The 25313-nt window shown below is 38.2% G+C and overlaps 1 protein-coding gene across 2 annotated transcripts; it reads right to left on the reverse strand.

Moving 5' to 3' along the window:
• Nucleotides 1-151: 151 nt before the first annotated feature.
• Nucleotides 152-25256, reverse strand: LOC117429044 (unconventional myosin-Vc-like). Of its 2 annotated transcripts, XM_058998716.1 has the most exons (41): nt 25021-25256; nt 21434-21544; nt 20747-20918; nt 19845-19989; nt 19484-19640; nt 18708-18851; nt 18417-18498; nt 18001-18108; nt 17686-17792; nt 16761-17026; nt 16195-16276; nt 15968-16108; nt 15153-15278; nt 14926-15009; nt 14540-14671; nt 14329-14426; nt 13514-13600; nt 13093-13204; nt 12224-12435; nt 11950-12115; nt 11602-11748; nt 10690-10854; nt 10340-10433; nt 9890-9953; nt 9419-9599; nt 8945-9038; nt 8343-8406; nt 8043-8123; nt 7260-7440; nt 6938-7031; nt 6700-6763; nt 6197-6365; nt 5453-5537; nt 4960-5058; nt 4555-4709; nt 3718-3807; nt 3353-3503; nt 2524-2809; nt 1894-2068; nt 1653-1733; nt 152-1530 (listed from the first exon to the last, which is right to left on the reverse strand). In XM_058998716.1, the coding sequence occupies exons 1-41, from the start codon at nt 25045-25047 to the stop codon at nt 1378-1380; spliced, it is 5232 nt and encodes a 1743-aa protein (XP_058854699.1). In that variant the 5' UTR covers nt 25048-25256; the 3' UTR covers nt 152-1377. The 2 variants fall into 2 exon arrangements, with proteins under 2 accessions (XP_058854699.1, XP_058854700.1); XM_058998717.1 differs by lacking the exons at nt 7260-7440; nt 8043-8123; nt 8343-8406; nt 8945-9038.
• Nucleotides 25257-25313: the final 57 nt, after the last annotated feature.

A 25313-nucleotide genomic window follows, 5' to 3' on the forward strand; every position in this document is an offset into this window, starting at 1 on the left:
GGCATATATTGTATATTAATAATAATATTAACTGAGCACAATAGCAAATAACAAGGACATAATAAGATTGTCAGACTGAGCCCCCATAGCAAGATGGAGTTCATTTACAATTAGATAACCTTGAATAAAGACAGTACACGTTTAAGCCAGTACAATACTGTATATGTTTGAGAACTGAATTACAGCACAATGGATTGGAGAGTGAAAAAACAATCCTTTTGGATTTAATATTTGGTATATACTGTACAGTTTGTCATAATAACTATTAACATAGATATTTCTTTTGTTTCTATGTTCAGATAGTGGCTAGTTGTGGTATCCAGTGGCAGCACTAGCTGTGTCTAACACATTGTTTCATAAATAACTATTAGGACACAATCTAGAACAAAATACAGTTAATGCATGAATAGTTTGCAAGTAGTGCACCCAGACACCAGTTACTGCCAGTTATTAAGGTGCTCTTATTTTGTATTAAAACAGTGTGTACATAAAGACACAAATAAAACTGCAGTTATTTTTTTTTATCTTTTCATTAAAATGTTATACTATTTAAAAACAATAGAACACTGTGGAGTTCGTTTTTTGATCCTACCATTCAAATATGTTACATTTTTTTAAAACAATACAAAAAGTTAATTAGTTTTTTTTTTTAACAATGTTACATTTGGACTTACATTACCTGTCTGTCGGTGTTCAGCAGCATGTTATAATAAACACATCCTTTGCAGATTACTTGTGGTCCTCACAATGAATGTCAATGCAGTTTTTGTGGTTGTGTTTTTGCACCAACAGCATACAGTACTATGCAAAATGTATAGCTTTAGAAGCATTTTTCAAATGAACAGCCTGAGCCACAATAGCCAAGGTCTGCTGGGTGAATTGGTCTCTATATGGAAATATATTTGTTGTAGTTCATATCAACATGCTTGAAACACTTTTCTTTGGCATGAACTGCGATTGCTGTGGGTAGGCATGTAAAATCCAGTTGTAAAACAACAACAAAAAACACACTAATTACTTTGTATTTGCACTGCAATTACAGATGTAAATACGACAATCTAAATACACAACTACAGCAAAAACCTTTAGCAACTTTCTAAAAAGTGTTGTAATTACAGTGCGTTATTAATGCAATTTAATATAAAATGTAACTTAAATAGCAAACAGAAAAACAACTTCTAGTTAAATCAATAGTACAAATTTGCTGTACAAATGGTTCACGTATTGTATTTTGGTCCTATCATTATAAAATACATTGAAAGTTCATATCTGCTTCCTTGAAACCAGAGGGTTGTAACAAGTGAAATGTTGTATGTTTACAAAGTGGCACAAGAACACCCATTCCTTTTCTGATATCCTGTCTTTATTCCTGGTCCTTCAGAGTCGAGTTAGGAATCCCACTTTGAGACTGCTGGGAACCTGGATCACTTCCAGTGCTTGTGGGGAGGGACTGAAAGGAAAGGTGACTTGGAAGAGATACTTGCTGTCCAGCATCAGCTGTGAAGAGCCCTCATTCCCCTGCAAAATGGACTACAAACAAAAGAGAGGAGTTTCAAGACATTTGCAAAATCATACTGTATTTTTCTGTACATACTTAATGTATTTTTCTGAACATACAGTACATGATTTCTAGCATAAGCTAAATGTCTTACCTGAACTTTGCGTACAAATGATGGAGCTACCCTCTTCTCAAAATCATCTATAGGTGTGTACGAGTTGAGAATCTTTACTACCTGTGCGAGATCAACAAGAAAGGAGGTTACATCTTGAGAGGGGAAACTATTTATACATTATAATAATGTATATACAATTATGGATATTGAAACTTAGGGTAATTGTCCGAATAATGTTGGGTGCCACTGTATCACATTACAGTCCAGTACAGAATGTTACCTGGATAGCAGAAAGCCCAGAACATCTTTCACATATTTCCTTGGCATCCTCGTCTGTTGATTTGTTGACCTGAAGTAACCAGGCCGTCTGACAAAGAGGCTCCATTGTGTCTATGGCACAGCTGCCCTGAAGATTCTTCTCCTTTAGCCATTCTTCCAGGTAACTGATGTTACACCTGTGAGGGTTATGGAAAAGAGTTTAATATATCTATGGGTGGCCTTATTGATGAAGGATACATTAACAACCCAAAATAAACTACGCTTGACAAAAGGAAATCTAAATTACTCAAGAAAATCTGATAATGCTAAATAAAACTACAGTAACATGAAAAAACATGGCACAGTGAATGGTATCCTATTTATAACGATTAGCGTGGATAACGTCTGCATTGTGTGCAAACATTTAAAGCAGAATAGAACTTCCACTTCACCTTTTTGTTTAGGTCTAATGTAATGCCGGGTCAAAGCAGTGAAGACATTAACCACCCAGTAAGATCCAGGGTCCTCTGCTCAGTCAGTTTCTTGCAAGTGTCTTGTCCGAATGCCTTTACCTGATCTGCATTCCCTTTCTGCAGGAGCACATGTCTTTACCTGATCTGCATTCCCTTTCTGCAGGAGCACATGTCTTTACCTGATCTGCATTCCCTTTCTGCAGGAGCACATGTCTTTCCGGAGGAAGATGCTGTTCAGCGTGACGGCTGTGATGAGATAGAAGAGCTGCTTCACAGCCTGCTTGATCAGCTCTGGGTCCATGCCGTGTTGACACATGGTGCTGTGGAAGTAGCCCAGCTGCTGCAGGATGCTGGAGATGGTGTACACCTCCGTGTCTTCATAGATACTGGAGGAGCGCTTGCGGAAGCCTGTGGGTTTCATACTGGAAATACCTTGGAGACTCTCATGCTCCAGCATTCCTGGCACTGGTGCATTCAATTAGAAAAGAAAACAAGAAGATAAGCTGCAGTTACAGCTATGGCCACAAATTTCGCATCACCCTATAGAATTAACACATTTTGCTTCATAAAGTCGAATGAAATCTGCTGAATAATGTTACGTTAACATATTGGATTACATAACGCTTTGTAGTTTTCCATATATATAGAACGAAAAACTGACATCATTATATGATGCTAAATAAAATATCTAAATTATGTCTATATATATATAGAGAGAGAAATTTGGCATCATTAAAATGTTATTTAAAAATATAATAAAAAAGTAGTAGCTAAACCTGCATATTCAAGAATTGTTCCTTCCATATTATATCAAGGCTTGAAGGATACTCAGTATTTCCACAAGAGGGAGCACTAAGTCTATAGCATCCTATTTACTGCACCTTGCACAGCTTCATTTGGTGCATTCATGAGACTAGAGCTCAAATCTCTGCTATAAACTGAAGAACGTATGCATTAGGCCTATAGCCCCTTCTGGGTTATTGTAAAGCTCTCACTACAGTTTCTCACCAATCATTGGCTGAATGCCGCTCTCCATGATGTTGATGAACTGCTGATAGATGCGAATGGCCAGGTCACTGATAATCTGCCTGTGCTCAGACAGGTCGAAGTTCTTCAGACAGTTCTTATTCTGACGTGGACTATTGTGTTTCATGAATTCCTTAAACAGAAACAGACACAATTAAGAGGATTACAGGTTGATATTTTGTAACAGTATGGGTGTCACTCCTTATACACTCCAGTGAGGATTAGGAGTGTACTACCAGCGGTCAGTGGACTGTCAATTATGCACTCTGGCAAGTGGCAAGATTTTTCCTTTGTTAGTTTGCGAGCTGCTTGTTTTTGTGTGGATCTTCTGATCAGATGAGTCTTACCTCCTCCCCACTGTATTGCTTTAAGCAGTTCAGCAAATGGCATATGTTGGAGAGCCAGAACGACAACGTCTCAAAATCCTCAGGGTGATCCTAGAACACAGTGCAAGAGTCTTTCAGGGAAACGTGTATGGTAGTGATGCTCTTAGAAGATTTCTGAAGATTCAAAGCTACAGCCAATAATGCCTTTACCGACTACAGCAGTATTTTAGTAACCACTGTATTGAATGTCAGAATAATAGAATAACCAAACCAAAAAATAGTAAGGTATGGGTGGGCAATGAAAGGGGTACTAAATTCAGTCACCACTTTGGGCCACTAGGTGGCATTATGCACTATATCTCCAATAAATTCAACCATAGCAACACCACCTCAAAGAGGGAGTAATAGTAAATGACATAGTTATTTAGAAATGCCTCCTACCACAGACTCTTAAATTCAAAGCTAAATGTATATGTTTTTTTAAACCCTTTACCTTCAAAAGAACACCTTGTTTGTAATTCTTATCTTCCACGAGGTGTTCTGTTGAAGGTTAAGGTACACAAGGAATTACGCGGTTGTTCAAACGGTTTCTTCTTAAAATACATTTGAGAGTGACTCGGGTATAACGAGAAAACTGAAAATTTGGATGACCAGGTGAAACCTGTCAGCAAATTTCTAACCCAGTTTCCTGCACCTCGTTGCAAAAAATAAGAAAGTTTGCATCATTTTATTTGTGGGACACGTATGTCCCTTGTACTTTAAGTTTCCATACACTTTATGTTCATGATTACACTCAGGAGCAGCTTAACCCATGCATTACTTGAAACTCTGTCTCCGTTGTTCCCAGAAGCAGCTTACCTGAATGACTTGCTTAACCCCGTTTATGATTGAGTTCATCAGTGACTTGAGCTTGTCGGCGTCGTTGAGGTAATCAGCATGCCTCACACACATGAACAAGATGTGCGCGGGCAGGCCTGGGATCATGTTCACCACCACGCCGCGGGGCTTCATATCTGAGACACAAGGGGCAGAACTCATGTCCTAATGAAACAGTGGCTGCACTGGGCTCAGAGCCACATTGAGGCACTTTGAACTTCTAGCATTCAGCATCATCATCACTGGGTTAGTGAAGCTAGTTTATAAATCACACACCTTACAGTATATCCTTTCAGAGACAATCAAAAAGTGAACAAACAATCCATGATAAACAGTATTGTTGGGTAACTAGCAAAATAATAATAATAATAATAATAATAATAATACCCAGAATGATGTTTTTAATGAGCCTCGATTCATCATCCTTTTTGTATTCCAGCATTCCAAGGTATTCCTTTGGTGCAACTGGTGCTTGGACTTGATTTACTATTTTAGAAAAAAAATAAAACATACAACATGTTATTGAGTGTTTTCAGTTATGAACATCAATTAACTTTTTAACAAGACAAAAAGCAACACTAGCCAGAGAACACAGACACACGACAAGAGGTTTCTCCTTGATTATGTGTGAACATGTTCTTATTGTCCTGTGCCAAGAAGTCAGCTGAAACACAGCATGCTGGGTAAGGGAGTAATGCATGTTTGAAGGAGATTGTTGTGGGGATGACAAGCTGACATTTCACTATCAACCTTAGTATGGAGAGTCTTTCGTGTCCGTGTGGCCCAGCCAGAGTTAAAAACAAGCTGCAGAACAATGCAGCTATAGCTTAACAAACCCAGAAACATAGCATAATATTAGAAACAAGTGTGCCTGTGTTACCTTTCTCAAGTGTCCGGAAGGCCTGGATTTGATTTTGAAGTTTCTTTATTAATCTGTCTTTCATATCAACCTGTTCTTCAAAGTCCTGAAATCATGAAATCATTACAGCATTACAAATAACAACAATAAAACAAATGGGTGGTCCATGTAACCTATATTGACAGTCTGTGAAAAGGGATTGTCCATTAAAATTGGTTGAATCACATCTGAGCAAGCTGTTCTTAAGCTCAACCAATAAAAGGTCAGAGGTAGATGAAATTCTGACACCCGCTAAAACTTAAAAGAAATGTCCATACCAAGTTTGATCCCACTTGAGTGTATCATGGCATAGTAAAAAGTACAAACTGTACGTTTACAATCCACTCCAGCCTTGTCCCTCAAATACATTTTAAATAGACTACTATTTGAAAAAAAAAAAAACATTTAACTGGGACAGCCCTTAGAAATGTTTCCCATAGTAAATGCATAGCAAAGTGTAATAAAGCATAGTGAAAGAATGGTAAAGCGCATAGGTAAGCATTGTAAAGCCCAGTCAGGTATGGTAAAGCATATTAAAAAACATGGCAAACCAGGGTAAACTAATAAAATGCATACTATAACCATAGGTAAAACTGCTAACATACAATGTAAAAATACTATGATAAACTTTTAACAGGGAGAACTGACTGTTGTGTATCTTAAGGCTGTTCTTTGAATATCACAGCAAGTAAGATCAAAGCCAGGCAGTCATTTATTAACACTAACCATGTTTTCTGCAATCAGTCGCGAGGCCTCTTGTCGCAACTTGTTTTTGGCTTGGCTCTCAGCTTGGAACTGTTTCTGCAGCTGGTCGTTCTCATCCTGTTTCTCCTCAACCTTCTCCTGCAGCTCCTGCACCTCCTTCTCATATGTTTCTTTCTGGTGCTCCAGTATTCTTCAATTGAAAACAGAGCAGATATGTTTCATTTCTGCTCATTCTGATTTATAAGGTAGCACTTACTGATGGCTGCGTGCCAGTGAACCAAAATGTGATTTCCCTTGTGGTGATGGGTGCTCCATCTTGTTAACATCACTAAATACAATTCAAATAGAGGAGGTCTATGAGATTTAAAATCCGCTGCTGTTTTGATTATTAAATACTGTCATGAGAACGGTGGTACTGCATTTTGTTGTGCTGTCTTGTCAATCAATACATTGATTTTCCTGTTAAAAATAAAACAAGCAAGTAACTTAAAATGCATTCCAAAGCATCGGCACTCGTACCCTACCTTCGCTGTGAGCCTTCTTCTTCAAGGTTATTGCGCAGCTCACAAGCGATTACTTCCATGTTCCCTGAAAAAGAAAGGTATGACATAGAACAAATATGTCTGTGCTGGTCTTTACAAGAGCTCTTAATATATAAAGGGCCGCATTTTATTACACATCTGTTAAAAAAAAAAAAAAGAACGAACAACTTTCAAGCCAGCATATTCAAGCTGCAACGATGTCCAAATTCTTTTGTTGTACCTCTCAGTTCTATAGCCTGGTCCTTCAAGCGGTTCTCCAGCTCTTGGCTTTTCCTCTGCAGTTCGGATATTTGCTGTTTATACTGCGGAATTGCCTTCAGAGAAACACAAAATATACTGGCCATTAACCTACCAAACAGTAGCTGTTACAATATGCTCTATATTTATGAGATATTTTAGGGCTAAAGGGACGTATTGATACTAATGTTTTATAATCAGGGCTCACAAAGTGTACAGTACATTACAGGCATTTTTTGTTCTTCTCTCAAACAATCCTTTAAAAATAACAGCTTCAGTGTCGACTGTTAAAGACGGCCTGCTACCATGTTTTCAGAGGCCAGCCGCTTGACCTCCAGGCGGATGTTGTCGTTCATGTTGTTCTCTTCTCTGAACAGTTTTTGCAAATGATCGGTCTCATGCTGGAGATGCTCGGCCTTGTAGTTTAGGCTCTCGATTTCTTTTTCGTAGCCCTCTTTCTGTGCTTGGAAATGGTTCTCCATCACCCTAAATAGGAGACAATAGTAACATTTGTTGAAATTGAGCAGGTTGCGGTCACACTGACACGTGGTTGCCTGAACTACCTCTTAATCCTGGAAGAACAGGACTTCTAGAATAACTAGTCAGTCGTGACTGCTCTATTTAACCCTGCTAGTGCCCAATACAAATTTGTCACTGCAGTATTCCTTAAATAGGGCAAGCCAGAAACTAACATCTTAACCCAGTCAACATGAGGTCAACAGAGCTGCAAGTTGACAGTGTCACATGACTTCTCTGGAATCAGGCAGTAGACACACAGTCAAACAATAAGGCTTCCAAACAAAGTGAATCCATTTCAGTATTGGCACAGCATGTTTCCAAGGAAACAAGGAAGAGTAAGGGGAATAAAAATACTGCTCTAACAAAAAAGGACATCAGCAGTAAGGAGACTACTCATGTTTTAATGACATAGATACACTTTTACTTGTGTCATTGTCCAAACATGTTCCATTCATTTTTTAAAAGCATACAGCAACCATTTTCTCCTTAAGCAAATTCTAACTTATGTTCTACAGCACAAATTTGCTAAGAGAGTGGCAAGTTAAAAATCAGCAGCCTGAACTATGGACCTGATAGCTTTCTTCAGAGCTTCATAAGCAAACAGTAGCTCTCCGTCTTCATTGATTTGTTCCAGATCCTCTTTCGATAACCTGAAAAATTAAAGGAAAGGTTCTTGGTATTGTCTAAGCTACTTTATGTATAAGAAGCAATACATTTTCAGACTAAATAATTTAACAAAGTCTTGTTAAAACATGTTGCACGTGTCATTTAGTATTTTGCCATATGTGAACTCATATATTCTACCAGATCGCTTCAAAATTGATATAAGGATGCAGTACAGAATGCAGTTCTAAAAAGTGGCTTTGTACCTGGAAAGCAGCTCTTCCTCGTTCAGTCCTCCAAGAAGCTGTCTTGTCACCTCTGACATTTTCGCTGCAAAAATATACAAAATCCAGTTACCATTTACTGTCCGGAAACAAAACTATTATATAAGGTTTAGCCAAATAACAAAGGGGCTACAATAATGAATGTGACCACAAGGTGTCACTAGGACAAGGAACAGCAACCCTTCTCTCTCTAGTCTGGGCTGTAGTATTTCTGTACCATCCTAATACCACCACACTGAAACGCATAAGCCTGCTCTATCACAATTAATTGGGCATCAAAAAAGAATCTCATAACAAACATCATGACTATTTAAATACAGCGAAACCTCGGTACAAAGGCCACTCCACAATTAAGGCCATATTTTTGCAATCCCAATTCTATTGGCTTTCCCTGTTGGTTCCTTGTCTGGCCCTAGTAGAGAGGTTTCACTGTAATATAAACATAGAACAATTATCAGAAAATGAAAAAAAACATTCTCATAACAATATAATTAGTTTTAGAAAACATGATCTTTATTTATAGGATATTCCTATTTGAATTTTGAAGCTTGGGATATGCAAAACAGTCGATGCGTCTACTGTACCTCTGGTTTCCTGCATTTGTTCCTTGAACTGCTTGTCTTGCTCTTTTTTCTGTGTCTCCAGAACCACAATCTCTTTCCGCAGCTCTGGGATTACCTGTGTTTTTCAAAGCGTTTTTAAAAAAAGAAACTCACAGGGTTCTTGAAGTGCCACTTGCAATCGAGAGAATCCGAGACGCATGTTTGAGTTTACTTACGGCTGCAATCAGCAACCCATTTCTTAAAGGCATATCGGAAAGGTATTTAGGTGGCACTGTACAACTGAAAACATGCGTTTGCATGTTATTATATGTAAAGGACTGTTTGATAGAAGAACAAATAATGTAGACAAGTCTGTAATGTACTACACACTTTGTGAGCCATTTTAATGAATTTCATTGCAAAATAAAAGCCACAGCCATCAAGAATAGATTAAGTGTTGCACCTCTGCATTGCATATATCTAGGGCTGACTAGGAGAAACACCTGCAGGGATTACCTTGGCCTGGTTTGTGAGCTGGGTGATGTCCTGCTTGAGTCCGTCATTAATGAGGAACTCCTCTTGGACCTGCTGCTGCAGCTGAATCTTCTCCTCTCTCAGACACTTCATCTCCTCTTTCAGGGCCTCTATCTGCTTCTCATAGTCGTCTTTTTGAATCTCAAAGCCATTCTCCAGGATTCTGAAAGCAGGCAAAAGATGTACTAGAACAGTACGGGCAATATCTCTCTCTCTCTCTCTCTCTCTCTCTCTCTCTCTCTCTCTCTCTCTCTCTCTCTCTCTCTCTCTCTCTCTCTCTCTCTCTCTCTCTCTCTCTCTCTCTCTCTCTCTCTCTCCTTATTCCACAATCTACAGTATAACAACAACATAAATATAATAAGTTATATATATATATATATATATATGTTTTTGGAAAATCTCTAACTATAGACAACCAGCGTGGGAAGTCAAATAAAGCTATTTGAGCCGTACTTTCTTTCCCGTTCCACTCCCGCCAGATCGTCAAAGAGTTTTTTCCTGATGTCATCTACGTTATCTAAAAATAGAAGCAGACATATGAATGACTTGCACAAGATCCATGGCTGTCATTAAATGTTGGTTTCACAGCCCTCGATGACCATTTTGCACTGGCAAAATAATGGATGTGTCAAAATGTAGCACACAGATTCGGATATGGTACTGCAGTGGACTACATCAACAAAATATTGCACTCTGAGCACGGACAGGTGCTCCCAAAGCTCCCAACAATTCAAAAGGACATGGCACACAATAAAAAAGCAAATGGATTTATAATCAGCTAAACAGCAGTGTGTACAGGTCCACTGTAGTACCATTTAATAAAGAGCTCATACAAGTGTAGCCATAGAGTGCCATTGTAGTGTGGTAAGTAATGAAACACAAAATACAGTATGCTGCTCCTACCTTTCATTTCTTGAGTCTTCTCTTGAAGTTTTTTCTCCAGTTTCAGCTTCTCTTCAGTAAGGTTGGCATTGTGGGTTTGCAGCTGAGTTATAACCTTTGGTGAAAGACAAATACTGTTAAGGCTTTTGAGGCATTCTGAGTGTGTTTTGGATGCTGACAACTAAGCCGTCTAAAAGGAAAACGGAGGCGATGAAACGATGAAAAAGCAGTAGAGAGGTAGAGATGGAGATGGAATCAGCCAGCAATGAGGTGTTGTAGGCGTGATAAGTTCCTCAAGGAATGACAGGGAATAACTTGTTTTCCATACACGAAGAGGCAAGTGCAGATCACAATGATGTTATATGCAGTACCTGTTTGGTTTCCTCCTTATGTTTCTTCAAGTCTTCCTCAAACATCTTCTTCTGTGCCGTGGATTTCTTAAGATTAGCCTCCAGTTTCTGCAGCTTGTCTACATCGTGAGAGTGAGCGCTGGCCAGTCCTGTCAGTCTCTCCAGTAACCCGTGGTTTTCTTTGTTCTGTGGGTTCAAAGAGATTTTAGATTGAAGTCGTAAAAACATCCCTCGGATGAGACGTAAAACCGAGGTCCTATTGTAAGTGACTCTGCAGCAGCAGTTGTGATACATAGTTCACCCCCAAGTCTCCTCAAGTCTCTGTAAGTTGCTTTTGATAAAAGCGTCTGCTAAATTACTGAATAATAATAATAATAATAATAATAATAATAATAATAATAATAATAATAATAATAATAATAATATAGCAACTACACAACCACACATTCAGTTACTAATTCTAGTGTTATTAATGGCATTTAAAACAAAGTGTTGCCCCTCAGACATATAGGACAACTAAAGTACCTTCAACTATTACCAATGACACCTTGAATATCTAATGTCACTATTTAAGTTACAGCCATTGACACCACCACCACCAATCCATTTAACCAGTGACCCCTAAGAAGATATATTGTAAATAATTGTGTGAAACTTCAATTTTCAGGCCTGTCCACAAGTAGAAACATACAAATAGATGTGGCAGTCTTTCTCTGAGGGTTTGAAGTATAACTACTGTAGATTCAAGCTTATTCTTCAGTTTCAAAGTAAGTAAAGTGAACATTCATAGGATAACATATATTTTTGTATGTGCTGTACACTGGCAAATAATTCTGCTAGTTTAGATCCAACAGTAAAATATTTGTGGCACAATGGCTCAGTTTACACAGCAGCAGTCTCCGGTTCAATCCTTCCAGGCTGTTAGTGCCTCACCTGGTCCTCCAGTCTCTTCTGCAGTCTCTGCACTCTGTAAGAGAGCTGCACATTCAGCACCACCCTCCGAATACTCTGAAACCTGCGTCTGGCTAGCCAGGCTCGCGCATGCTTCTGCAGGATTGTAGCCTTATGTTCTTTAAGAATCTGTAGGGAACAGAAAACGGGTTGATAAAAATGGGAGTCACTACCTGAACTGACTGTCCTGTACTGTCCTGGACTCTTGCACTAGAGGCTGTGAAATGGATTCCATAAAAAAAAAAAAAAAAAGTGGTTGTCTTCTCAGACCCCTGATAGAGTTAGGAATATGCTTCATTAATATCCCCTCCCTTCCCCCAAAAGTCTTACCTTCTTGAATCGTATTCGTGCAAGCCATCCCCGAGCATAGGCCTGGATGGTCACCGTGGCAACCTGAATAAGCTGCCAGACCCGGCGTACCAGGAGGCCTCGACAGTGCTTCTGGATAACGATGGCTGCCCAGCCCTGCTTCAGGGTAGCGGCACTCACCGTTTGCCTAAGGCAACAAGGAAAGACTTGAGCTAGTTCAGCTCAAACACACCACTGTAAAATGAGTGTGTAAATGTAACTGTATTGGGTAATGGTTTACCCTAGTTTTGCTTACCGTACTGCCCGCTTGCCTCGCACATACTGCTGGATGATGATGGCGGCATTTCTCATGCGGAGGTACTTCCTGCGCTGGGTCCAGCCGCGGAGGTTCTTCTGGATCGTAATGCAGGCTCCTCGCAGCCGGTCTGATCGCAGCTTCTCTAGGTACGCCACCTGACCCGCTCGGAAAAAGATCTTCGTTCTGCCAAACTTGTACTGGTTGGGGTCCTTGGGGAAGAGAACAGGTTGCCAGCCTCACTCATGATCACCACCAATAATCTACAGCAGGGCTGGGCCTGATCTGTAATTGGACTAGAAGTGCTGAGGGTAGTTGTGTTGGTAACTCAGAGGTTGGCACATTCCAGAACTCAACTAATGCCAAGCCATTTTTGTTGAAAGTACCATTTCATAGCACGTTTAGCATGAAGAGCTGGGATACCCTTATAAAAGCGTGCCACGATAAATTTGCATGGTAATTTTCCACAGAGCATGCTTTTTCCTGGTTATACTATACATTTATCACCGTTTACCATGGTTTTCCATTTTTTGTATATGCTTTACCATAACTTTCTGGACTTTACAAATGCTTACCTATGCTTTATCATGCTATCACTATGCTATTACTATGGTAAACTTGTATACTGTACACAGCTGCTCTTTCATGTATACTTTTATATAAACAAATTAACAAAATGTATTACTAACAAAATATAATTAACCAATCGATAACCAACAGTAGCCATTACTCTTCATAAGCTACTATTCATTACACTGATGAAGACCTTTTTTTACCATATGTTTTATGCAGTTGGAAACAAAGATCGCATTCTTTTTTCCTGAATCTGAATTAAACAGTAGAAGAACAAGGCTGATCAGAAGACTCACGTGAATTAACCTCTGCAGCACAGTCTTGCATGTCTGTTTCTTATCGTTCAGTGTAACCTCTTGCTGTGTCATTAGAATGCTGTAGCGACTGTAAAACTCAGTATACGTCCACCTGCAAACGGAAATACAAATTCTGAAACTGCGCGATGACAGACATGACAGAAATATGCCAAAACCATTCAATTAAAGCCCCACACCAACAATATTTACAAAAAGATCCTGACTTCTGGTATAGAGTACAATACAAGAAAACGAATCTGGATAGTAAATGAAGGTTTGTTCGATCTGATGCCAGAGCATAACTGCTGCTTTCTGTACTTATCTGTACTGCGTTGCCACTATGGGTAGCAGAAACCATCTCTTTGGGATGTGTTCCACCCCAACACTGAACAATAATACGGTTAATAATATGACAACTTACCTTGATGGATAGCTTTGAGCACTAATACGAATGGTCTCAAGAACCCCACAGGCTCGCAACTGCTGCACCACCCTCTTTGAATCATATCTATAAGATAGGATACATTCTAATCAGGTGGTTTCACCCGCCAACAAAAATACCCTCAAACAGTAGCGCAAGACCTTTATTTATGTATATAGTTGTCCATACTGCAGACAATCAACTGCTTAGTTGCTCAAAATGACATAACAAATGTCACCTAATTCAGATGCCACGATCCAAATTGCATAGAATTAGCAGATTTGCTATTGTCAGGATTATTTATAAATACATAAACAAATGCATCCCCCTTTAAGGTGTTACTATTAATCTTTGATTTAAAGGGAATGCTTTAGATAGCTTTCTAAAATGTGATGATGTGCATTGCACTTTTAAAGAGTAAATAACAGGGCTCCAAAAAATATAGTGTACTCTAGTGCACTGGGGGTTTGAGATCTGTCCTCTAAATCACTGCAGGAAGAGCGATTAAAAGACATAACAAGTGCTCTGGCTTTTCTGTCCCGTACCACATCATGGATCGTTATTACTGTGTTACCTGTTTGACAATGTGGGCAATAATGCTTACACTATCAGTGCACTAGAGCAGACATTTTGAAAAGAGACTTTAAAGTTATGAGTGTAAAAAGTTGTCAGGATGTTAACAAAATAAAAATTACAGATATGTTATTTAAACAGTTGTAGCAACACGTGGGGACGTGTAACGTTATAGTTTTTGGAACCCCGCGTTAAAACAAATTGAACAGCCATGCTGTGGCTGCACAAAGAGGTGCACTTACTCGAATGGGAGTTTTTCTTCATTTGGTTTTATGCATCGTACATAGTGAGGCGTTGTGGCATTCAGAGTCTCCATTAACAAGTACAGAGAGCTGCGGAACTGAAATAAAATATATGTAACTGTGTACAGATGTACTGTGATATACAGCTGTTTGAAATAAAATACTTGTAATACAGCAAGACTATCATTGGTGTAAAGCCTTGTTTCAATACCTTGTTGCCAACAGTCGTCCGCAGCTGTTTGTTTGAGGGCTTTATTCCAGGTGTGGCAGCTTTGAAATTAATGCTTTTACTGAAGGGAGAAGTCAGTTCTTCCTCTTGAAAGAAGTTTGCAAGGAGATCAAACTGAAATCGATAGAAAAGAAAAGATGCAAATAGGTTGCTGTTATATTGTACAAAAGAAGGGGCAGAAGGAATTAAAACATAATCACATACTAACTCAAATTCTATTTCCTATTGAAATCCAGTGATGTAGGAACCACTGAACACTTTCATCCACCAATCAGAAAGCTCCACTAGAGGGCACTAGTTCATGGTGGAAGATTTCTATTTTTAAATAAACAAAAGCATCTCCACATGGGGATAATAAGTGGACCTACCTTACTGGCCTTCAGTATGTCAATCAGCTCTTCATACATTGTATCTCTGTTCTTCTCCAGAAATCCATGGCATCTGTATTCCACCTGTTCAAAAAAACAGCAAGACAAGAACACATGCTGCTGCTTAAAGACATCAAGGGTACATTTACAATACTTGAAAGCCTTCAGTGCACAACGCTCGCTACTGGTTTGATTGTTTCTTTTATTCACAAAGTGTGTTGTTTTACCTTATCAGCAAAGTGCTGGATAACAAACGACTGGTTTGACATCCTTGGCTTCTCAAACAGAGGGTTCTTGTTCAGATAATTGTTATACAGCTTCTGAAGCCAGTTCTCATCTTTGCCCTGTGGAAACTGGAGAAAAGGGAAGTGACAGTCACTACAAAAGGGTTATCTGCGTAGCTAGGAGCTGCTGAAGTATTTATAAACATGACCCACAGTATTAGTGTCTACAATCCGAATAGGTAAACCAAGGACAGATTTGTGCAGGTGCATTTTATTTTAAGAAAAAATAAAACTGAAAAGCTACTAGTAAGGTTAATAAAAAGAGTGTCAAAGGTGTGCCTAAGTTAGTTACTAGTTTTGTAACATTTAGGGCCATATTATAAAGCAAACTAAAAGTCAAATTTTAAATACATGAAACTAGCAAGGTAGAATTTAGTAGCTGGAAGTATTGTACCTAGTCTGTTTTTTTTCTGCTAGTCTTTGAAATCACTCTTTGATGAGTGACCTTGATAAATCCGGCCTATTATTTTTATGATGAACTGAAGGCCAGGTTGACATTTTGTGTGGTTAATCTGTACCTTTAATTCATTTACAGGGTAAAGCACAGGCAAGCACAGTGAAATATCTGTATAAAGCGGTACAGTAAAATACAGGGTGATTAGAAAGTAAGTTTAACACATCAATGATATGGTGCATTTTTTCACTTTTTCATCAATTTGAGCCTCACACAGTCTTTATTGGTCTACTTTATGGTTCTGGTAAGAACTAGTTCCAAGCCTTAACCCACAATGTAAGGAGGTATTAGAGGAAGTTCATACCAGGCATTCTTCATCTAACAAATCCAAGATGCCCATCTTAGCTTCAATGAGGTCAATGACAGGCTGGTTGTCATAGAAATCAATCAGCGTCCAGGGAATGTCCTCCTTCATGTACTCTTCTTGTTCCAGTTTAAACACGTGCTGCAGTGAGTGTAACCAGGATCAGTCAATGCACATCAAATGTAAAAAAGAAACGGCCACGTTGGGAACAAACCCATCATACATACCAGGTTAAATTGCTGTTGCAGTTTTTCATTGGCATAATTAATGCAAAACTGCTCAAAACTGTTGGTTTCAAATGTTTCAAACCTAAAATACAGAAAAGCGAAATACGTTATTTGAAAAGAGTAGATGTTTGTACTTCTTTATTAGCAACACTAAATAAACCCTAACTATAGTGTATTATATTAATATACTACACACCACTTAGTTTGTTACAAGTTGAGCAAAGAGACAAGAATCATTTCAAAATGTCATCCTTTGTCCCGGTATACAACATGCATGAATGAATGGACTGTGATTACAGCTCTTGTATAATGCACACCTCTTGTAAAATCAAATAAAAAAATACCATAGTGTGATAAACAGAATACTATTACCGAGCATATTACATCTTATATATATTACACCTTGTATATAATGCTCAACCAGTATATAATAAGATTTTCCTAAAATCTGTAAAAAGGTTTATTTTCTGCATTGCTCCTGTATTGCAGGATGGCACACTGCTTGACGCTTCTAGATTTGAAATCCTTTATGGAGATATACTGTATTTCTCTAAAAAAGGCAATACCCGTAAATGTCCAAAACTCCAATAAAGGTATGCTTCTTCCCAGGAAACTGAAGAGCCTTGTTGATTCTGTCGATGATGCAGTTGAACAGGTGGGCATAGATCTGTTTGGCCAGGGCATCCCTGGCATTGACGGCTCGCAGCTTTGGCATGGGCTTCACCACAGTCTCAGAGACCGTGATGATTTTCCGATTGCACAGCCAGCGGGACACTCCATCAGGGCTGATGTTGAGAAGACCACAGAACACAGCCAGGTGTTTGTCACTCGGCTGTTATAACAGGAAGAAACAGGCCCCATCAGTGCTTAACCTGTTACTGCCCTGGGTATGTTACCCTACCTATTTAATGCTCTCAATGTCAAATATATTGGACACTGGGCAGCAAAGGGTTAACTAACAATGTTAACATTCAGTGTTTAATTATTCTTTCTTTTATAACATTAGATGAACAACACATTATCACACAAAAGACACTGACACACTTTTTTTTTACAGCTGTATATTTACTGCATGGTGAGTGTTTAAGTAATGGATGAGCTATCACTTCTCAGGGTCCCAGAGCGGTTAACTCTCTATGCCTGTTAAACCTGCTATAGAACGACCTCAGGGCCAGAGTCGCTTACTCCTACTGCTATATTATTTAATACTGTCTTCTTTTGTTCATGCTCTTACAACCTCGAAATGTAATATATACTGGGACGTTTTGCACTATATTAAAAATATGTCAAGTTACAAAAATACATTGTTGTTACCAAATACCAAATACTATGAAAGGGATTACTCTACATTTAAAAGAAGACTTATGTAATCTACTTTCAATTTATAAACAACAACCCCTCTAAGTAACATCCTGACTTGAAACAAAGAAAATCTTAATTCCTACAATAAGGGCTACTTTAGCAGCAGTAAACGATGCCCCCTGTACTCACATTGACAGAAGACCTGTCGTCACCGATGCCTTTGATTTCTACATTGCCTAAATGCAGGACTGCTGCCAGCACCTTAAACACGTCCATCTGAAAGTCCTCTTTTAAACCTTACAAGAAAGATGAAAATGTTTTAAAATGCACCCATTGCTATAAAATGAGTTTATGCTCCTCGTTCAAAGGTCAAAATGACAAATCATGTTTCTTACTACATTTCGAAATACAGTAATCACCTGCTATAGTTATTTTGATCAAACTAACAATTAACATTACATCCTACATTTCTATCTGAAATACACATGCATTGTAATGTCTTACCTAGTAGCGAGAAAGTCCTCTGGGTTTCAATCATGTCAGCCCTGTCATCCACTCCATCAATGTACATTTTGCCACCCATGCAGGTATATCTAAATTCATCAGCACTAACTGTAAAAATAATAAAGACGATTGAAGCCAACTTCGATAGTAATAATGCAAGATCTGCTTTTGAATGCCTAACAACACTGAGTAAGGTATAAACACAATACAAGTAAGCTCATGCGTTTGTTTTACAATTTCATGTTTCAAGGTATCAAGTACTTGCACAAATGTTGACAGTTGCTTTAAGATACATGTTTACTTTTCATTGTGGTCTTTACATAACTATACACTGCATCCTTAGTAAAGGTTTTTCTTTTTCTTTCTTGCACTCACCACTGTAATCTGGAATGATGGTGAGCTCAGCACACACTTACCCAGCTTCAAATTCTTGAACTCTGGTTGGTTTGCAGAGGCGCAGAGCTGGTAGAATATATGGTAGTTTCTCTCATTCTCTGACTGAAGAAGACATCAATTAGAAGAAACATTTGCAGTTTGAAGTACATTACAGAATATCTCATTTAAAGCTATTTTTAAGTGTAGTAAGTATAACAGCTCATAAATGCCATACAAAATACATGTTTAAAATTATAATTCAGTTTGAAACTAAAATCGATATATTTAATAAGGCTATCTGTGTTCATTGTAAACAGTTTCATGCACCTTACCTGAAAAACGACTCTTGATTTTTCCAGCAGATACGTTCTCATGTTTGCTCCGATGATCTGATAGCGTCGGTCAAAACTGATTTCAGTGTATTTTCCAAATCGACTACTATTATCATTTCTTGTTGTTTTAGCATTGCCGATAGCCTACAAGAGATCACAGAATAAAACTGTTATGGTCACTGATGGGCCCTGTTCACATCACTTCTCAGTTATTTCAATATTTCTCTACAGTGTGATGAATTACTTTTAAAAATGGAATTCATGAAACATTTCAAAGCTGTTGTTAAAGAATCCAAGAACAATGTACAACAGTTTGGTTTTCTCTTTCAACCCTACAGACCGGTATAGAGGTCTAGGAAAGACAACTCAAAACTGCAGAGTGCTACTGTGGTCCAGGAAAGACAACTCCACTCAGAACAGCAGACCAGTAAAGATTCTTACAAGACACTTAAACTTTTAAATAGCATCTTAGGGTTATCTTTCTGCAGTGCTACATAGCGCTGAAATTCATCCAAATAGACTTAAAAAAATATTGTGATTAGTAACATATATTGCATTTCCCAAATGTATATTTTTTATTAAAATGTTCACTATGGCAACCAATGATACCTAGAAGTTCAAGCTATGCTCTGTTATTGGTCAGTGAATAACAATGTATGCTGTGTTCTACCACCCTTTTAGTAAATAATGAAATCTTTCATCAAAGTACAGAACACAAGAAATGCAAATATATATTTAAGCAATGTCACAAAGACAACTTTGTTTTTTTTGCATACCTCTGTTATTGGGTTTGATGCCAGGACTTTATCTTCCACGTGCGTCTTACTGCCAGATTTACTAACCGTGGCAAAGTATCTCATGGCATAGCGAGCAGACACTGTCTTTCCAGCTCCCGATTCTCCACTTACTATAATAGACTGGTTCTTATTGTTCCTAAAATCATATAGAAATACATGCTAAAATATGATCAAATGCATACAGTAGTGCTGTAAGTCCTGTACCTGATAGTGCCACTAAAACCACCACTGTACATTTCAACTTAAAACTGGCTCTTGTGTTACCCAGCTTATCTTCCAATTTCTTACAGGTTTAAACTCTGGTGCTTGATGTGCAGGTGATTATATCTTAAAAACTCACCTGGCCATCTGTTTGTACGCCTCCTCTGCTACAGCAAATATGTGAGGGTCCATATCTCCCATATTTTGGCCACTGTATGCATGTATGATGGCATCTCCATAGATTGGTAGTTGTTTGTACGGATTAATGGCCACAAGTATAATACCTTAATGTGAATAGGGGAACACAACGCGCACTGGGATTACTGAAAACACTAAACCATTGAATAATGTTGTAAACAGGCACCAAGAAATGCTGGTTTTGTATTAAGCTGAACACAGGCATGAGCCACTGCTTCATTAAATCTTCATTTTGTCACACAGTAATCCAAACAGACTGTAAAAGAAAAATGTTCTCTTTTACCTTGAGCTGTCAGAAATGTTTTTAATCTGATAAAAAAAAATGTTTTTGAATGACGGATTTCCTTTAAGGGGAATTAAAAGGCCACTTGTTAGCTTTACATGTTATTTGCCTTTTATCATGCATTATCTGAATGAGGTAATAGGGAATGAAGGCACATTCTACACATGGAGAAAAATCAGCTGTTTGCTGGCTGTCTTTAAATGAACAGTTTATTCATTACAAACCATACCTTATGCCTAACCTCCATCTAGAAAGTGAATTAACTGTTTTATATTTATTTTTATTTTTTAGAACAAATATTTTTGTTCTTCGTGCAGTTTAGAATTACTAAAAGAAACGTAATAAATTCAGCGACAAATGTTTCGACTAAGTCTTTTTCAATGTCTTCAGTGCTGAAATCAGTTTTGATGTGGGGACTCCACCCCCAAGTGGTAAAGTGTGAAGGATCTCTAATGGTCTCATTAAGAGGAATATGCTTACTGTATGCTGACTTTGCACATATTAGATTTTAATTGCAGATGTATACATGGGCTGTTTAACAGTTATGGATGAATATTCACCACAGTAGGTGTAGATAATCTTGGATTCCACGAAGCGCACTTTGAGGTTATGCAGGACCGCAGGCTCATGGAGGTAACTGAGGGCTGTGAGGTCATTTTCACCAACAAGGATGTCAGGGTTACGTAGATGGGGCAGGTCCTTGGTAACTGAATCAAGGGGGTATTTTAATTCCTAGAAGAAAATGCAATTGGGTAAAGCTAGTAGCTGTGATGCAATCATTTTTCAAAACACAGGGATTATACACATTGAGGTTCACCCTTTTGTTTTTATTAACAGCAACACCAGAACATTTTACACTGTGCATTAAAAAAGCCAGAGGTCTACTCCTTGCAGGAATAAAGATGCATGCCAAAAGACAGAAAGTCTGGCAATTCAGATGTTAAGAACTGTTCTGGGAACAAATGCAGTTATTCTTTGTGCACAATAGTAAATACAAGCTTAAAAGTTTGCTTAGATTTTTTTTTTAATTAGCAATTCTCTCTAAACAACTAAGAACATGTGGAGGTCAAATGTAGGCACTGTAAATATTGACAATAGTTTTAAGTGTAAGCCCCTATTCTTAGTGCTTTAAAACAACAATTATTAACATGCATATTCGTTATTTTGTTTAGATTCATTAACTTTAATTAGCACAAACATAATTTCTATTTAGGAAAATAATTATGAAATAAAAACAGGGCACTTACTGTGCCTTCCTCCAATAGCAGTTCAAGCACATTTTCCCCTGGTTTGTAATCTTTGGTGATCTCAGCTGATTTCCAGACATCTTCTGGATCAGGGATCCACACTCTGTTGTACTATAATACATAAAAGAAGCATGAACAGGCCATTTAAGACAAGGTTTTTCTTGTGTTTTTATTAATCAACACTTCCACAATAAACCAACATTTCTGTTTATTTTTCTGTTTCTATTTGTACTGATTTTTTAATTAATTTTTTGTAAAAATCAAAACAAAAAACAAAACACTGGCCTTGGTTATCAATGTAACAAAATCAGCTGATGGAAAAAAAAGATATGAGTTTTGCTTCCTGAAACCACATTACACTTTGCAGAAGACATTCATACAGTAACCTCTTCATGACATTCATACAGAACCCTCCTGAAGACATCCATACAGGACCCTCTTCATGACATTCATACAGGACCCTCTTCATGACACTCATACAGGACCCTCCTGAAGACATTCATACAGGGCCCTCTTCATGACACTCATACAGGACCCTCCTGAACACATTCATACAGGACCCTCTTCAAAACACTCATACAGGAACCTCTTCATGACATTCATACAGGACCCTCCTGAAGACATTCATACAGGACCCTCCTGCGGTTCAAGGTAGAAGCAAGAACATGTCTGTTTAGTTCATAAAGTGGCTGAGTGGCAGGAAGGCTTGAATATGTTCTGTTGCTGAATGCAAACAGGATCTGATTTCTGAAGTACAGTGGAGTGCACATGAGGGTAAACTATGAAAAGCAGTCCGATGTCATACAGGAATAATGATTTAGTGATTGTGGGAGCTTCTTCTCATTCTTTTTAACAGACAGTAAAATGTTAAACAACTAGTAAAACCAGTCCATTATCTGAAACCTCACAATGAATTGACTCACAAGGGAAGTGAATACTACACTGAAAACAGACTTCCTTGGTAAAGGGAGCTTTGCTCCAATGCTTTCAGTTTTAACCACTTTTTCTTTTTCCAAATGGAGACCAATGCCATTTTTAGGCTTTTATTTAAACTGCAAACCACTTGCAAAGCTTCCAAGTGTAATCTTCTTTTGTGGCCCAGATAATATTCAGAGGAAATACAATCCCTACACAGTTTTATGGACTGGCACACATTCATTTTTACTTATATACTGTATACAGGAGCATAGTTAATTTTTATAAATAGTGGTGGGCATTCTAAATGTATAAATCATGTTGCTAGGAAACAAAACATTTTGATTGTGTATCTAAATAAGTTCATGCTGTAGGGTTTTTTCTGCTTTACCTTGAGTGCTGAGTTGAATACTTCTTAAAGCAGAAAAAACCAAGCCCTACAAGCAAACATAGGAAGTTTACTTTATGATAAGTCTATTACTGTGTACTGTTCTAAATATATCATTTTAAATGTATGTCAACTATTAAACCAAGAAAAGTAAAAAGCAAGCATTATTTTGCTATAACTCACGCACACACATTATATATATATATATATATATATATATATATATATATATATATATATATACACACACACTACCGGTCAAAAGTTTTAGAACACCTCCATTTTTCCAGTTTTTATTGAAATTTACGCAGTTTAATGTCTCAATGTACTCTGAAATTAAAGCATAGAACAAATAAACAATTGGAGATAAAAAAGAAATCATGGAATCGTTTTGTTTAACAAAATTTAATCTAAATTTTTGACTCCATCAAAGTAGCCACCTTTTGCAGATATAACAGCCGAACACACTCGTGGCATTCTTTCTACAATGGAAATCAAATATTGTTCGGAAATGTCACACACCGAGGAACCATCCTTTCGCCTACTCGACGGCGTACAAAAACCCTGCGTGATGAACCGAAGATTTCAAATTTTGATTCATCGGTCCATAAGACCTTCTTCCAGTCTTCAGTAGTCCACTGGCGGTGCTTCATGGCCCAGGCAAGCCTCTTTTTCTTATTTTGCCATCTTAGCAATGGCTTTCTTACTTCCACTCGACCTGTCAAACCTGCAGCTCGAAGTCTTCTCTTCACAGTTGAAACTGAGACTTGCTTACTTCGACCAGTGTTAAGCTGTGCTTGAAGCTGTTGTCCTGTGAGCCGCCTATCACACAAGCTGTTGACTCTCAGAAACTTGACTTCTGATTCTGTTGTGGCTTTGGGTCTGCCAGACCTCTTCCTGTCAGAGTTTCCTCCAGTTTCCAAGTGCCTTTTGATGGTGTAGGAAACTGTACTCACTGACACCTTGGCTTTCTTTGCAATTTCTCTAAAGGAAAGGCCTACACTTTTAAGGGTTATAATGGTCTGTCTGTCTTCCTTTGTTAATTGCCTTTTTCTCGCCATTATGAGAGCAATATACTACTTCCTGCAGTACAATACTGTCCAAATAATGCTTAAGAGGGTGTAGTAACACAGTCTGTTCCAACACTGCTTTTATACAGACAGAGGGTTTGTAAGTAATCAACAAAAGTTGGGACACCTGTAGGAATTGTTAGCATGAACTTTCAAGGCTTAATTTACTTCCATTGCTGCAGAACAGCTGTAAGTTGTTAACCCATTACTTGTTCCCTGAAAAAGGCCTTTTTGTATAACTCTGAAATGTACATTATTTTTCAGTTTTTGGTAACCTAAACTTTTTTTTTTTTAACCTCTGGCAGTTTACCGCTTACCTTTGTAGCATTTCAGGTTATTCACTGGACTTGAACTGCTTAAATTTCAATAAAAACTGGAAAAATGGGGGTGTTCTAAAACTTTTGACCGGTAGTGAATATACACACATATAATTGTGTGCGGATTTGTGAAAGAGGTCCGATTATAAGATTTTTTTTGCTTATATTGTTACAGTATTTGCTGTCCTTCTTGAATTCTGTTTTGAACAATGTAGGAGCTATGCGATTTTTTTCTGTAGAGCAGCAATTATTATTATTATTTATTTCTTAGCAGACGCCCTTATCCAGGGCAACTTACAAGATATCACATTATTTTTACATACAATTACCCATTTATACAATCTACCTTGCTCAAGAGTACAGTAGCAGCGTCCCCCACCTGGGCTTGAACCCACGACCCTCCGGTCAAGAGTCCAGAGCCCTAACCACTACTCCACACTGCTGCCCAATTGTACTACATTTAATAAAAAGTGCATTGCACAGCAAGTAAATAATCCAGGACCATAATACGAATTATTTATATATTTTCAGGGATTTTTCATATTTACAGTAGGCTACTTTGAATACATGCATCTATTTTTAATTAAATAACTTGATGTCCAATTCTCAAATTAAATACTGTCTCGTTAAATTTCGCACCATATGGTGCTGCATTCCTTAACGGTAGACGAGGTAACTTGTCAACGGTTGCATATTCCAGCAACTTCAAGTTTTTTTCTGTATAGCAACATCAACAGAAACTGCATATAGACGTTGCAAAAATAAAAATAAAAACTCTGTGAATCCCCTTTAACAGACAGGTAAGTTCCGGGTGACATTTCCGACGTCCATATTCTTGCGACAGGTGCACATACTTCCCTTCAAGCACTTTATTCCCAAGACAAAAAACCGTCCTACCTTGGTGTACAACTCCGCCAGAGCCATGGTAACGGGTCGCAGGGCTATAGAAAACACAATTATCCGTGTAATGTCCTAAAATCCAGATTTTGAACTATATGCTGGTACAAGCGTCTTCCTTTTTAGTTTGAATGGGAAGGCTTCCTGGTCGATTCGTTTCCATTCCACTAGAAGTTCAGGTTACAGTAATGTTGTTTACAGTAGGAGGGAACTCCCAAAAAGTTTCTACTACATTTCCCCAGTCAGCTCCCGGACTTTGGAACCTCCCTCTCTCCGCCCATAACCCGTCTTGT

This window comes from Acipenser ruthenus, chromosome 24, assembly GCF_902713425.1.
Source record: "Acipenser ruthenus chromosome 24, fAciRut3.2 maternal haplotype, whole genome shotgun sequence".
Taxonomy (NCBI): domain Eukaryota; kingdom Metazoa; phylum Chordata; class Actinopteri; order Acipenseriformes; family Acipenseridae; genus Acipenser; species Acipenser ruthenus.

Bases quoted from the DNA above. Each gene is read 5' to 3' on its own strand.
- LOC117429044 (XM_058998716.1), bottom strand. From the start codon at position 25,047: ATGGCTCTGGCGGAGTTGTACACCAAG. The intron at 15,279-15,967 runs GTATGAACTTCC...CCTTTTCTCCAG, and splicing joins TGTTAGATGAAGAATGCCTG to TTTCCACAGGGCAAAGATGA. The intron at 7,441-8,042 runs GTCCATAGTTCA...TCTCCTATTTAG, and splicing joins GCTCTGAAGAAAGCTATCAG to GGTGATGGAGAACCATTTCC.